We start from the raw sequence: 13,493 nt of genomic DNA, 5'->3' as shown, positions 1-13,493 counted from the left end.
TCACATCCATCAACGACCACCTGAGGGCACTGTAGTGCATCAGGACTCAGTCAGCACTACAGCGTCCCAGAAGAACTCCATTCTCATACATGCCCCGCGCACACACCGGAACACCTACACTGACCTGTCATCACATCTGTTTTGTGTTACTGTTGATTATCTGGACTATTTATACTACCATTTCACCACAGTTTGTTATCGCGTCGTTTGTCTTCCTTGTCCGAGTATCGAGTAAGTCTAAGATTCCAAGTTTGTTATTCTGATCCTGTTCTTGTATTTTGCATTAGTCTAGTTTTTGTGTCATTTGTCTAGTCTGTGTTCTAATTAGGTTTAGTTGTTTGAGTTTGTTTTTCCTGAGCCTCGTCTCTGATTTAGTTTCTGGTTTTGTAGTTTATTTGTTACTTTGTATTCTTATCACCTTGTTGGTTGCACTGTAAATAAATAATCTGCACTTGGATCCGCACCTTTTTTGTTTCTTGTTTTGATCACGCTAAAACGTGACAGAACGACGCGATCACACAATGGATCCAGCGGATAATATTATAGTGCACCTTAAACAAGGTGATCGCTCTATTGAGCGATTATATAAAGGAGTTTTTGCAATTAGCTGCGAAGAGCTTTCACAGTGAACTCTTGCTAATGATGTTTTTTCGGGGAGGACTTTTGGAACCAGTCCGGTCACACATGCCGCCATACGAGGATGACTGGAACCTGTATCGGTTTGTGGAGGAGGCTTTGCTAATCGCTGGCTCCCCCCTCTCTGTTGCCTTGAAGGAGGAGAACCCTCAGGAGTGAGGCCTGAGTAGATGGCAACAGAGAGGGATATTTTCGGGGCCAGCTGATTTAACTAAAGGAAAGAGGAGAGAGGCAGGACTGGAGTTACGGACTTAACCGCGTTGGGTTGCCAGAAGAATACACTTCTCAGAGCCCCTGGAGAGTCTTCTGGAGCTGTGTGAAACTTCAGCCTCTGCTCTATGCCCACAATGCCTGCCAGTGTCAGCTCCAGTTCCAGAGCAAGCTCCTTCTCCAGATGACACTGTTCTCACGTCTCAAACCACCAGACGAGGGAGGCGCAGGAAGAGGACAGCTCCAGCCCCTGAGCGCCCGCCAGTGTCGGCTCCAGCCCCTGAGCGCCCGCCAGTGTCGGCTCCAGCCCCTGAGCGCCCGCCAGTGTCGGCTCCAGCCCCAGAGCGCCCGCCAGTGTCGGCTCCAGCCCCAGAGCGCCCGCCAGTGTCGGCTCCAGCCCCAGAGCGCCCGCCAGTGTCGGCTCCAGCCCCAGAGCGCCCGCCAGTGTCGGCTCCAGCCCCAGAGCGCCCGCCAGTGTCGGCTCCAGCCCCAGAGCGCCCGCCAGTGTCGGCTCCAGCCCCAGAGCGCCCGCCAGTGTCGGCTCCAGCCCCAGAGCGCCCGCCAGTGTCGGCTCCAGCCCCAGAGCGCCCGCCAGTGTCGGCTCCAGCCCCAGAGCGCCCGCCAGTGTCGGCTCCAGCCCCAGAGCGCCCGCCAGTGTCGGCTCCAGCCCCAGAGCGCCCGCCAGTGTCGGCTCCAGCCCCAGAGCGCCCGCCAGTGTCGGCTCCAGCCCCAGAGCGCCCGCCAGTGTCGGCTCCAGCCCCAGAGCGCCCGCCAGTGTCGGCTCCAGCCCCAGAGCGCCCGCCAGTGTCGGCTCCAGCCCCAGAGCGCCCGCCAGTGTCGGCTCCAGCCCCAGAGCGCCCGCCAGTGTCGGCTCCAGCCCCAGAGCGCCCGCCAGTGTCGGCTCCAGCCCCAGAGCGCCCGCCAGTGTCGGCTCCAGCCCCAGAGCGCCCGCCAGTGTCGGCTCCAGCCCCAGAGCGCCCGCCAGTGTCGGCTCCAGCCCCAGAGCGCCCGCCAGTGTCGGCTCCAGCCCCAGAGCGCCCGCCAGTGTCGGCTCCAGCCCCAGAGCGCAGTACAATGCCAGTTCCAGTCCGGCTCCTGGCCTTACCGGCGCCACTCAAGCTCCTCGCCCTGCCTGCCCCAGCCCGGCTCCTCGCCCAGCCGGCCCCAGCCCGGCTCCTGGCATTACCAACGCCATCTAGACGTCTTGCCCTGCCGGCACCCCCCAGACGTCTTGCCCTGCCGGCCCCAGTCCGGCTCCATGCCCTGCCGGTTCCAGCTCGGCTCCTTGACCTGCCAACCTCGCTCGGGCTCCTTGCTCTGCCGGCTCCAGCCCAGCTGCCTCCAGTCCTGCCGGCTCCAGCTTAGCTGCCTCTAGTCCCGCCGGCTCCAGCCCAGCTGCCTCCAGCCCAGCTGCCTCCAGTCCCGCCGGCTCCAGCCCAGCTGCCTCCAGTCCCGCCGGCTCCAGCCCAGCTGCCTCCAGTCCCGCCGGCTCCAGCCCAGCTGCCTCCAGTTCCGCCGGCTCCTGTCCAGTTGCCTCTTCAGCTGGCTCTCTTGGGGTCCCCTGCCTTGTGTTTTCTGCAGGATCATCCTTGGGTCATCCCTCCCGCCCCTCCCTGGTGGTCCTTTCCATTATTTGGGACGGATTCCCCGGCTGCACCCTGGCTTCCTGCCGGGGTGCCTGACCCACAGACTGACCCTGATCTGGCCCTCCTATCCCTCCCTTTGTTCCTGCTCCGCTCCGCCCCCCCTCTTGGAACCAGTCTGGGAGCGTCTGGAAGCCGCTCTTTAGAGGAGGGGTAATGTCACATCCATCAGTGACCACCTGAGGGCGCTGTAGTGCATCAGGACTCAGTCAGCACTACAGCGTCCCAGAAGAACTACATTCTCATACATGCCCCGCACACACACCGGAACACCTACACTGACCTGTCATCACATCTGTTTTGTGTTACTGTTGATTATCTGGACTATTTATACTACCATTTCTCCACAGTTTGTTATCGCGTCGTTTGTCTTCCTTGTCCGAGTATCGAGTAAGTCTAAGGTTCCAAGTTTGTTATTCTGATCCTGTTCTTGTATTTTGCATTAGTCTAGTTCGTGTGTCATTTGTCTAGTCTGTGTTCTAATTAGGTTTAGTTGTTTGAGTTTGTTTTTACTGAGCCTCGTCTCTGATTTAGTTTCTGGTTTTGTCGTTTATTTGTTACTTTGTATTCTTATCACCTTGTTGGTTGCACTGTAAATAAATAATCTGCACTTGGATCCGCACCTTTTTGTTTCTTGTTTTGATCACGCTAAAACGTGACATTTTACTGTATATGTTCTATGTGTTTCTTCACTGTTAATATTTTTATATTTGTAATATTTCTGCCAAATTCAAATTTTTTTAAACAGAGAAGAAATGTTAGTAGCTTAACGTATGTATATATATGTATGTATGTATGTATGTATGTATGTGTGTGTGTGTGTGTGTGTATATATATATATATGTATATGTATATGTGTATATATATATATATGTATATGTGTGTGTGTGTATATATATGTGTATATATGTGTATATATATATATATATATATATATATATATATATATATATATATATATATATATATATATATATATATATATATATATATATATATATATATATATATATATATGTGTATGTATATATGTGTGTGTGTATATATAAACTAATAATGCAGGGAGCTAATAATTCTGACTTTAATAATATATATATATAATATTAATAAAGGGACTAAGCCGACAAGAAAATGAATGAATGTGTTTTACTTAAGCACATAAAATTCAGAAAATTTGAGAATTTTTCCTTTTTTTTTTTTTTTTTATACATAGATTTAAAACAAGCTGAGGTTTGTGTAAAAAACAAACATTGACCCAGCTGGGACCTAAAGCAGCAACTTTCTTGCTGTGAGGTGACAGCGCTAACAACTGAGCAACCGTGCAGCTGTCTGTTAATACTAATTCTAATTTTAACACATAGTTTTAATTCTAGTTTTTTCTAATTAAAGTTTATAAATTAGTTATCAATCAATTGACTAATGTTAACAAGCACAGCATTTGATTTTAATAATGCATAAGTAAATCTAAACTAAATATATTAACAAACAATTACTACAGTAAGTATCCCATATTACAAAGTGTGGGTGTTTTTTCTTAAGAAATTCACTCTGGTAAAAGCAAAAGGATTCAGAGACACAAATCCCTAAAAATTAATACTGTAACTAATCAAAATGATTTTTTGTTTCATATTAGGGTTTTAAACCCCTGTGTACTAAGCTGAACTGAATCATGAGTGTACTTCCTAGAACAAAACATTCTGTGGAACTGAATATGTCTTATGAAACTTGAGGCTTTTACTTTTTCCAACCAACAATAAACATTGAACGTATTCCAAAAGTAAAATATACAAAAGAGCAATAAACAAAAATGCATCCATTAATCCGTACGCAAATTTCAAAATAAATGTCCACTTCCTTACAAATCTCAAATCTCTTACTAACATTCCATAAACCCATGAGTATAAAAAGACTAGTAGTGTCATTTTATTGTTATTATGTTTCACTTTATCTAATGTTATATTATCATCACAAACACTAATATGTGGCAGTGTCACAGGGGAAATGCATATGTTCGCACCCACCATCACTCACCTGAAAGAAAACAGACCCTCCATAACCCTGAATGTAGAGACATGCGGATTTCGGTGCTCTGGTTGAGAGGGAGGATGACCCCTTCTTCCAGGTAAAGCCAGTAGTCGGTACTGACGGCAATACCCAGCAGCCCCAGACTACACACAGCAAACACACTGCTGAGGAGCGTCAGCACTTTCCTGCCACACAAACCCATTTCACATCAGCAGAGGGTGTCAGCTGCAGGAAAACAGAAGCTGTAGTGAGAAAGAAAGAGAAGAGAAAATAAATCAGCTTAAATATCCAAAGAAATAAAGGAATAGTTCATTTCCATTTTCATTTCTTTTTTATCAGTCAAAAGTAACTAAAGGACTCTTTTTTAATAACCAAGCCACATGGTCTAAAGCTTTCATGGTTCATTTATAGTGTTCTCCTCTTGTTGTTATGTCTGTCGCATGACTGCGTTTGTTTACCTTTCCTTGACAGCACGCGTTCCAGTCAGCTGACTAATCAGTGGAGCCACCTGCAATCTATTATCGAGACCTATTTAAGGACTCTGTTTCTCATTCTCATTCAGTTGGTCATCTTTGTTTCTGTCTTTCAGATCATGTTTCATTGGTCTCCTCGACTTATAGGTATCTTGCGACCAGAATTGATACCATAGCTGCTGTCAACTTGTCTCCCTTGATTATTGTAACAAGCATTCAGCTAATGAACTTTTACTTGCAATTGGATCTGCTTAAATCTCCTTCTTGTGACAAAAGCGCACAGCACAGCTTCACCTGGGACGTGTCCGAATCCACTTTTGTTAATTTTGAAAGGACAGGAAAAGTGATCTGTACGCATCGCCTAAAGGCGCTGTCCTTGTTCTCTTAATTAGTTATGGGTGTGTTTTGGGCATAACGTGCATTAAACTAATCAGAGTCTCATCTCCCATTCCTATGAAGAGTTATGTTGCAACATGGCGTATTTGCTATTTACATGACAGATTTTTGAAATGGTGTTGTATTGTTTTTATTTTTTTACAGTCTTTGGTTGTGACCAGTATTGAAAAACAGGGGGTTTGGGAACGGCGGCCAGTATTGAAGGCAAATATGTGCATATCACTAGCACACTCGTTAAATAACAAATAAAAAACATGCACCATTGACTTTAGACCAGCTTTTAGTTGTTTATCATAGTTGATTCAAAATAGCAGCACTCCAACAATGTGCCTTAAACAACCTCTTTTTAAAACTTACATGCCCATAGGCACAGAAATGGGTGCAAATGCATTTTCTATTTAAACAAAGAGGTGTTATACATGAAAATTATACCTGTGCCAGGCTAAAACTTTCAAAAATACTTGTGTCATGTCTGGCGCCACATTGAACCAGGTGTATGAGAGGATATATTAATTATTAAATTATAATTAATTGTACATATTTAGATCAGTTACATGTAATAACTTGATTCATTTTAAGCAGGTTATTTTATAGTGGCCAAATGAAAATACCTTCTGTTTTGTTACTTATGCTAGGTAAGCAGACAAACCACCCATAAAAAAAAAATCTGAAACTAATCATAATTTAATATTAACTGAATTGATATTTATTTTAAAAGGTATATAAAAAAAGTTCAATACAATTTGCTTTACATACTGTTATGATCACCAGCAATCTAGCCCATGCAGATCGCTGGAGATCTACAAATCTGCCAGCAAAAGATCCTGCCTGCTCTAGATCCTGTCTGATTGCAAACACTCCTGCTGTCCTTTTGTGTTTTAGACCCTCGGCTTGTTTTGTTTGTTTACGTTGCCTGCTGCCTGCCTGTACTGACCATGTGCCTGTCTATCAACCATGACTCTGGATTGCCTGTGTACATCTGTTTGCTCCTGTGTTGACTGTTGCTTGCCTGACCATCTCTGTTCAATAAACTCTGTGTTTAGATCTTCAACTCCCTGTTGTCAGTGTCCACTTCACATTACACATACATTTCAATAAAATAAGGTGCTTTTACAGCAATATTCTGTGAAACGCAACTTAAACAAAAGTTCTGATATTGTTTAGAAAAGTACAAGGTGGAGTAAGAGCAAGAGTAGGGGGGAGATTCTTTTTTTAGGGTGTAGTCAAGTGTTTGTGGAAGGGATGACTTTTAAGTTGCTGTTTGAATGTTATCAGTGAATAAGCAGTTTATATTGAATTGGGAATTTCATAAGTACTGTGAATGAAATGTTTTTGTACACTGATTTTGAACTTGAGAACTTTGAAATTAAGCTCCAGAATTTTGAATCACTTGTAGTGGTTTAGGGCGACGCAGTGGCGCAGTAGGTAGTGCTGTCGCCTCACAGCAAGAAGGTCGCTGGTTCGAGCCTCAGCTCAGTTGGCGTTTCTGTGTGGAGTTTGCATGTTCTCCCTGTGTTTGCGTGGGTTTCCTCCGGGTGGTCTGGTTTCCCCCACAGTCCAAAGACATGCTGTACAGGTGAATTGGGTGGGCTAAATTGTCTGTAGTGTATGAGTGTTTGTGTGTGAAAGTGTGTGGATGTTCCCCAGAGATGGGTTGTGGCTGGAAGGGCATCCGCAGCGTAAAAACTTGCTGGATAAGTTTGGCAGTTCATTCCGCTGTGGCGACCCAGGATTAATAAAGGGACTAAGCCGACAAGAAAATTAATGAATGAATGTAGTGGTTTAACGGTCTTCTGGTCCAGCCTGTAAATTACAAGAGCTTGGGCAAAAAGTTGTGCAGCATGTTCTGTCAGGAAGGTGTCATGGTTGTGGATCTATCTGCTCTTCTATGAAGTGTCTGCGTGGTGCGATTGTTTATCTGTGTTTGCGGTGCGTGTGTGACTAGTGTGTGTGCGCTTCTTTCTGTGTTTGTGTGAGAGTCGCGTGGCTGTCAGTGTTGTTGTTTTCATGTCATCAGCTGGGCGGTCACATGATCATGGTCGCCTAGCACCGCTCAGCTGATTATCAGCGCTCCAGGTGTAGCGCATTACTGTGTCTATAAATGTTCAGCGTTCCTGTCTCACCTTGTCAGTTTGTTGTCCTCACTTGTCTTTGTATCTCTGTCAGGCTCTCCCCGTTGAGTTCGCTGGTGTTGTGCACTGGTTGAAGTTATCTCCAATGAACTTTGATTCGCTCTGTTGACGGCGAGTGAGGTTCTCTCCGATGAACATTTGATTCGCTCTGTTGACAGGGAGTGAAGTTCTCTCCAATGAACATTTGATTTGCTCTGTTGACGGAGAATTATTTGCTCCTTTCATCCACCTCTTGTGATCCTCAGACTTCCAGCCAGCCAGCTTCTCATTGTTCTGTGTTTTTCACTTCTGTGTTGTCTAATAAACTGTCGCTTGCATTTGAGTCCCCACATCTTCTTTGAACAGTGTGACAGAACGAACTGACCATTATGGACCCAGCAAGCACATCGGAGATTCAGTAGATTCTGTCCCGCAGCGCCGCTCGCTTAGACCATCAGGATCAACAAATGAAAGTTTCCAGCCAAGCCATTCAAGCTCTGGTAAACCAAGTCTCCGAACTCACCACCCAAGTCCAGCGTCTTAGCTCGGGTCTCGCCGCCGGATCCACTCTGCTGCCTCCTCCCGTTGATCCACCAGCCAGTACAGTTGTCAACGAAAGCCGCTCCAGCGAACCACGACTACCTCCTGCAGAGTTACGCCGGCGAACCCCATTTATGCCGAGCCTTCCTAGCTAAATGCTCACTGTATATTGCTCTCCAGCCTTCATCTTTTCCTAGCGAGCAGAGCAAGGTGGCATTTTTGATTAATCTGCTCACAGGTAAAGTGGCATTATGGGGAACTACGGTATGGGAGAACAAGAATCCTTGTTGTAACACCTTCAAAGCATTTTCGGACGAACTCAAAGTGGTTTTTGATCAAGCGGCTTCAGGCAGAGAGGCGTCCAGAAAGCCAGCAGAGCTCCGTCAGGGAGATCAGAGTGTCGTGGACTATTCCATCGAGTTTCGTACGCTGGCAGCGGAGTGTGGCTGGAACAGCGAGGCACAGTGGGACATGTTTTTTCATGGATTAGCGGAGCACATTAAGGATGAGATCTACGCGTTGGAGTTGCCTAAAACGCTTGAAGGTCTCATCAATCTGGCGGTAAGAGTGGACAATCGTCTTCAACGCAGAGGATTTCATAGGAGCCCCGTCTTCAGCGTCTGGCTTCGCAGACCTGTTTTCAAGAGGCAATGCCCCCTGAGCCGGAGCCCGAACCCATGCAGATAGGAAGGTTTCGTCTTTCTACGGAGGAGAGACGTCGTCGACGCTCTGGGGGGTTGTGTATGTATTGTGGAGTTGGGGGGCATTTTGTGGCTGTTTGTCTGGCCAAAAATAATAAGCCATCTACGGGTAAGAATTTATTGGTGGGGGAAATTATGTCTAAAAAGAACTCTCCTAATATGACATCTTTACCTATCAAACTGTGCCTTAATTCCATTTCTCACACATGCCACGCGCTCATCGATTCCGGAGCTGAGGGGAATTTTGTTGATTCTAAATTAGTGATCAGTCTGAAAATCTCTGTTTCTCCCCTTTCCTCACCTATCGCGGTGGACGCTCTTAGTGGATTGTCCCTTCCGACCATCACACACATTACTGCTCCCATAAGACTTATTACTTCTGGAAATCACACAGAACTCATTACATTTTTTCCTCAAAGACACTATTGATACTTCTGTCATTCTGTGACATCTGTGGTTGGTGTTACATAAACCTCACATTAATTGGAGTCATAATGCAGTTTTTTGTGGAGTGAGAGCTGTCATGAATCTTGTTTATTGTCTGCTTGTTCTACTGTTCCTTGTTCTGTGTTTCAGGAGGAGCGGATAGATCTGTCAAACTTGCCCCGTGAGTACCATGACCTGAAGAGAGTGTTCAGTAAGTCCCGGGCTGCTTCTCTACCTCCTCACCATCCCTATGACTGTGCTATAGACTTATTGCCAGGTACGTCTCCGCCTAAGGGCAAGTTATATTCGCTATCTGTTCCAGAGAGGGAGCCTATGGAGAAATATATTTCTGATTCTCTAGCAGGCAAGATCATCCGCCCGTCTTCTTCACTGGCGGGGGCGGGATTTTTTTTGTGAAAAAGAAGGATGGTTCTCTTTGTCCGTGCATTGACTATCGAGGGCTGAACAGCATCACGGTTAAGAATACGTATCCTTTGCCGCTAATGTCTTCAGCCTTCGAGCGCCTGCAGGGGGCGAACTTTTTTACAAAATTAGATCTCTGCAATGCTTATCATTTGGTTCGCATAAGACCCGGGGATGAGTGGAAAACAGCGTTTAACACACCTAGAGGGCATTTTGAGTACTGCGTTCTGCCCTTCGGCCTTTCTAACACTTCGGCTGTTTTCCAGGCACTCGTCAATGACGTGTTGAGAGATATGATAGATCAGTTTATCTATGTCTACCTGGATGACATTCTGATTCACTCTCTCCAGGAATACGTTCAGCACGTCAGGCAAGTGTTGCAGAGGCTGTTAGAGAATGGGCTTTATGTCAAGGCGGAGAAATTCGTTTTTCATGCACAGTCGGTTCAGTTTTTGGGGCATATCGTGTTGGTCGAGGGGATGCGCATGGATCCAGAGAAGATTCAGGCTGTGGTAAATTGGCCAACCCCAGATTCCTGTAAGGCCCTGCAGAGGTTTCTAGGCTTTGCCAATTTTTACCAGCGTTTTATTCACAATTTTAGCCAGCTCGTTGCACATCTGATTAACTTGACCTCCTCCAAAACACCGTTCAGGTGGTCTAACGCAGCCGAAGCTGCATTTTCCAAACTGAAGGGCTGTTTTGTTTCAGCCCCGATTCTCATAGCCCCTGATCCTTCTCGGCAGTTTGTAGTGGAGGTCGATGCGTCCGAGGTCGGGGTCGGAGCCATCTTGTCCCAGCGCTCAGCCTTGGATGGCAAGATCCATCCCTGCGCGTATTTTTCACATCGTTTATCTGCTGCAGAAAGAAATTACGACACTGGTAATTGAGAGTTGCTGGCCGTCAAGCTTGCGTTGGAGGAGTGGCGACATTGGTTAGAAGGTTCTGGGGTGCCTTTTATTGTTTGGACCGATCATAAAAATCTTGAATACATCAAATCTGCCAAAAGACTAAACTCTAGGCAGGCTCGGTGGGCATTATTTTTCAGACGATTAAATTTTTCAATCTTGTACAGACCAGGTTCTAAGAACATCAAGCCTGATGCGTTATCCTGTCTTTTTGATCGCTCGGATCGTACGTCATCTCCAGATCCGGTGCTTCCACAGAGGGTTTTTGTGGCGAATATTTCTTGGGAGATCGAGTCGCGGGTCCGCACAGCCCTGGATGGTGTTACGCCCCCGATCGGATGCCCGCCGAGTCGATTATTTGTGCCAAAGGATCTACGGTCCGACGTTATCCGGTGGGGTCATTCCTCCAAAGTAGCCTGTCATCCGGGGGTGAGTCGCACATTATTCCTTATTAAACAAAGATTCTGGTGGCCAGTAATGGCTCGTGATGTGCGCAATTTTGTTTTGGCTTGCTCTGTCTGTGCCGCTTCTAAGTCTTCCAATCGCCCACCTGCTGGACTCCTTCAACCGCTTTTGGCTTGCTCTGTCTGTGCCGCTTCTAAGTCTTCCAATCGCCCACCTGCTGGACTCCTTCAACCGCTGTCAGTGCCTTCGAGACCCTGGTCACACATCTCGCTAGATTTTGTCACGGGTCTTCCATCTTCTAACGGCAACACGGTGGTTTTAACCATGGTGGACAGGTTCTCGAAGGCTGCTCATTTTGTCCCTCTGCCCAAATTACCGTCAGCCAGAGAGACAGCGGTTGCTGTCATTGATCACGTCTTTTGCATTCATGGCCTCCCGACAGACGTGGTTTCTGACAGAGGGCCTCAGTTTGTCTCTAAATTTTGGAGAGAATTCTGTCGTTTATTGGGAGCTACTGTTAGTATTTGTTCTGGTTTTCATCCCCAGAGTAACGGTCAGACCGAGAGAGACAATCAGGATCTTGAGCGCACATTGCGATGTTTGGTCTCGCAGAAGCCCTCCTCTTGGAGTCAGCAACTTTCGTGGGTGGAGTACGCACATAATTCGTTACCAGTGTCGGCTACGGGCCTCTCTCCGTTTCAGTGTAGTCTTGGTTACCAGCCACCAGTTTTTCCCAGTCTGGAATCCGAAGTTGCGGTCCCCTCTGTTCACGCCTTTGTCCAAAGGTGCCGTTGTTTTAATGTCATCAGCTGGGCGGTCACATGATCATGGTCACCGGTCGCCTAGCACCGCTCAGCTGATTATCAGCGCTCCAGGTGTAGTGCATTACTGTGTCTATAAATGTTCAGCGTTCCGTCTCAGTTCGTTGTCCTCACTTGTCTTTGTATGTTGTTGTGCGCTGGTTGAAGTTATCTCCGATGAACTTTGATTCGCTCTGTTGACGGCAATTGAGGTTCTCTCCGATGAACATTTGATTCGCTCTGTTGACGAGGAGTGAAGTTCTCTCCAATGAACATTTGATTTGCTCTGTTGACGAAGAATTATCTGCTCCTTTCATCCACCTCTTGTGATCCTCAAACTTTCAGCCAGCCAGCTTCTCATTGTTCTGTTTTTTTCACTTCTGTGTTGTCTAATAAACTGTCGATTGCATTTGGGTCCCCACGTCTTCTTTGAACAGTGTGACAGAAGGGTCTTATGTTTCTAATGTTGTACAGTACAAACTTGCATGAATGGGCTGTGTTTGCAACGAAAGATTCCTGATTTACTTAGAAAGGAAAATGAGGGACGATCCCTGTTGGATTGCAAAATAATTTTCTATTGCTTGATTTGCAGGGAATACCAGATAATTGTTTTTTTTGTCATATTAAGCATATAGGTGATGATTTTTCATTCATGCTGAGATGTCCCCCAGGCAATACATCCATCCAGTCACCATGAATCATCTTGATTGGCTTTCTCTCTGTCCTTATAAACAATTTGATTGATGTGTTGACAGATTTTTTATACATGTTTTTTTAATGTATAAAAAAAGAATTATAACCCTTTACAATTTTTTCGTTAATTTTCCTTGGGCACAGACCCCGATTTATCAGAGGTCTCTACATCGGATTGAACCACCAGCAAATGTTTTAAGCAGCAGTTGCCCTTTCAATCGCAAACCAGTACTGCAAAACACCCATACACTGTCAAATTCTCACTCATACACTACAGTTAGTTTGGTTTACTTAATACACCTATAGTGCATGTATTTGAACTGTGGGGGGAAACCAGAGCACCTGGAAGAAAGCCCCCCAACATAAGGAGAAAATGCAAACTCCACACATAAATGCCAACTGGCCCAGCGATCTTCTTGTTGTGAGACAACAGTGCTAACCACTGAGCCACCATGTTGCCCTTATAACCCTTTAAACCCTTTGTTAATTAATATATTTGGTTAATTTATTAATATATTCTATTTTGTTGTGGGTTTGCTCTGCTTTTTTGTTTTGTTTTGGTACTGTGACAACACTAGAAGGAACATTACAGTTGATGTGATCTTATGACGTGATAAGATTATCATGAAATAATGAAGTGCAATTATACATTTGCAATTAAGAAGTATAATGTATAAGTATAAGTGTTCATATCAACTTTATGTCTTTGTGTAAATGGATTAAAAGATGTCTACAGCTTTATTTGAAATTAGTACAGATATTCTGAATATAATTTTTTTCTTTTGTGCATGTGTTTGATGTGGTGACGCAGTGGCGAAGTAGGTAGTGCAGTTGTTTCACAGCAAGAAGGTCACTGGTTTGTACCTTGTCTGGGTCAGTTGCCGTTTCTGTGTGGAGTTTGCATGTTCTCCCTGCGTTTGCGTGGGTTTCCTCCGGGTACTCCGGTTTCCCCCACAGTCCAAACACATGCGCTATAGGTGAATTGGGTGGGCTACATTGTCTGTAGTGTATGAGTGTAAATGAGTGTGTGTGTGCGTATGTGTGTGTGGATGTTTCCCAGAGATGGATTGCCACTGGAAAGGCATCCGCTGTGAAAAAAACATGCT

The 13,493-nt window shown here is 45.7% G+C and overlaps 1 protein-coding gene across 1 annotated transcript in view; it reads right to left on the bottom strand.

Annotated features, from left to right (window-relative positions):
- The window catches only part of cacng5a (calcium channel, voltage-dependent, gamma subunit 5a), a 63,241-nt gene that overhangs the window by 24,818 nt on the left and 24,930 nt on the right, over window positions 1-13,493 (bottom strand). Inside the window, 1 exon segment of the mRNA NM_001326562.1 lies at window positions 4,521-4,756. Coding sequence (NP_001313491.1) covers window positions 4,521-4,716 — 196 coding nt within the window. The 5' untranslated portion in view covers window positions 4,717-4,756.

The sequence above is a fragment of the Danio rerio genome, chromosome 6, assembly GCF_049306965.1.
Source record: "Danio rerio strain Tuebingen ecotype United States chromosome 6, GRCz12tu, whole genome shotgun sequence".
Taxonomy (NCBI): Eukaryota; Metazoa; Chordata; class Actinopteri; order Cypriniformes; family Danionidae; genus Danio; species Danio rerio.
This window is presented reverse-complemented; position numbering and strand designations above follow the sequence as displayed.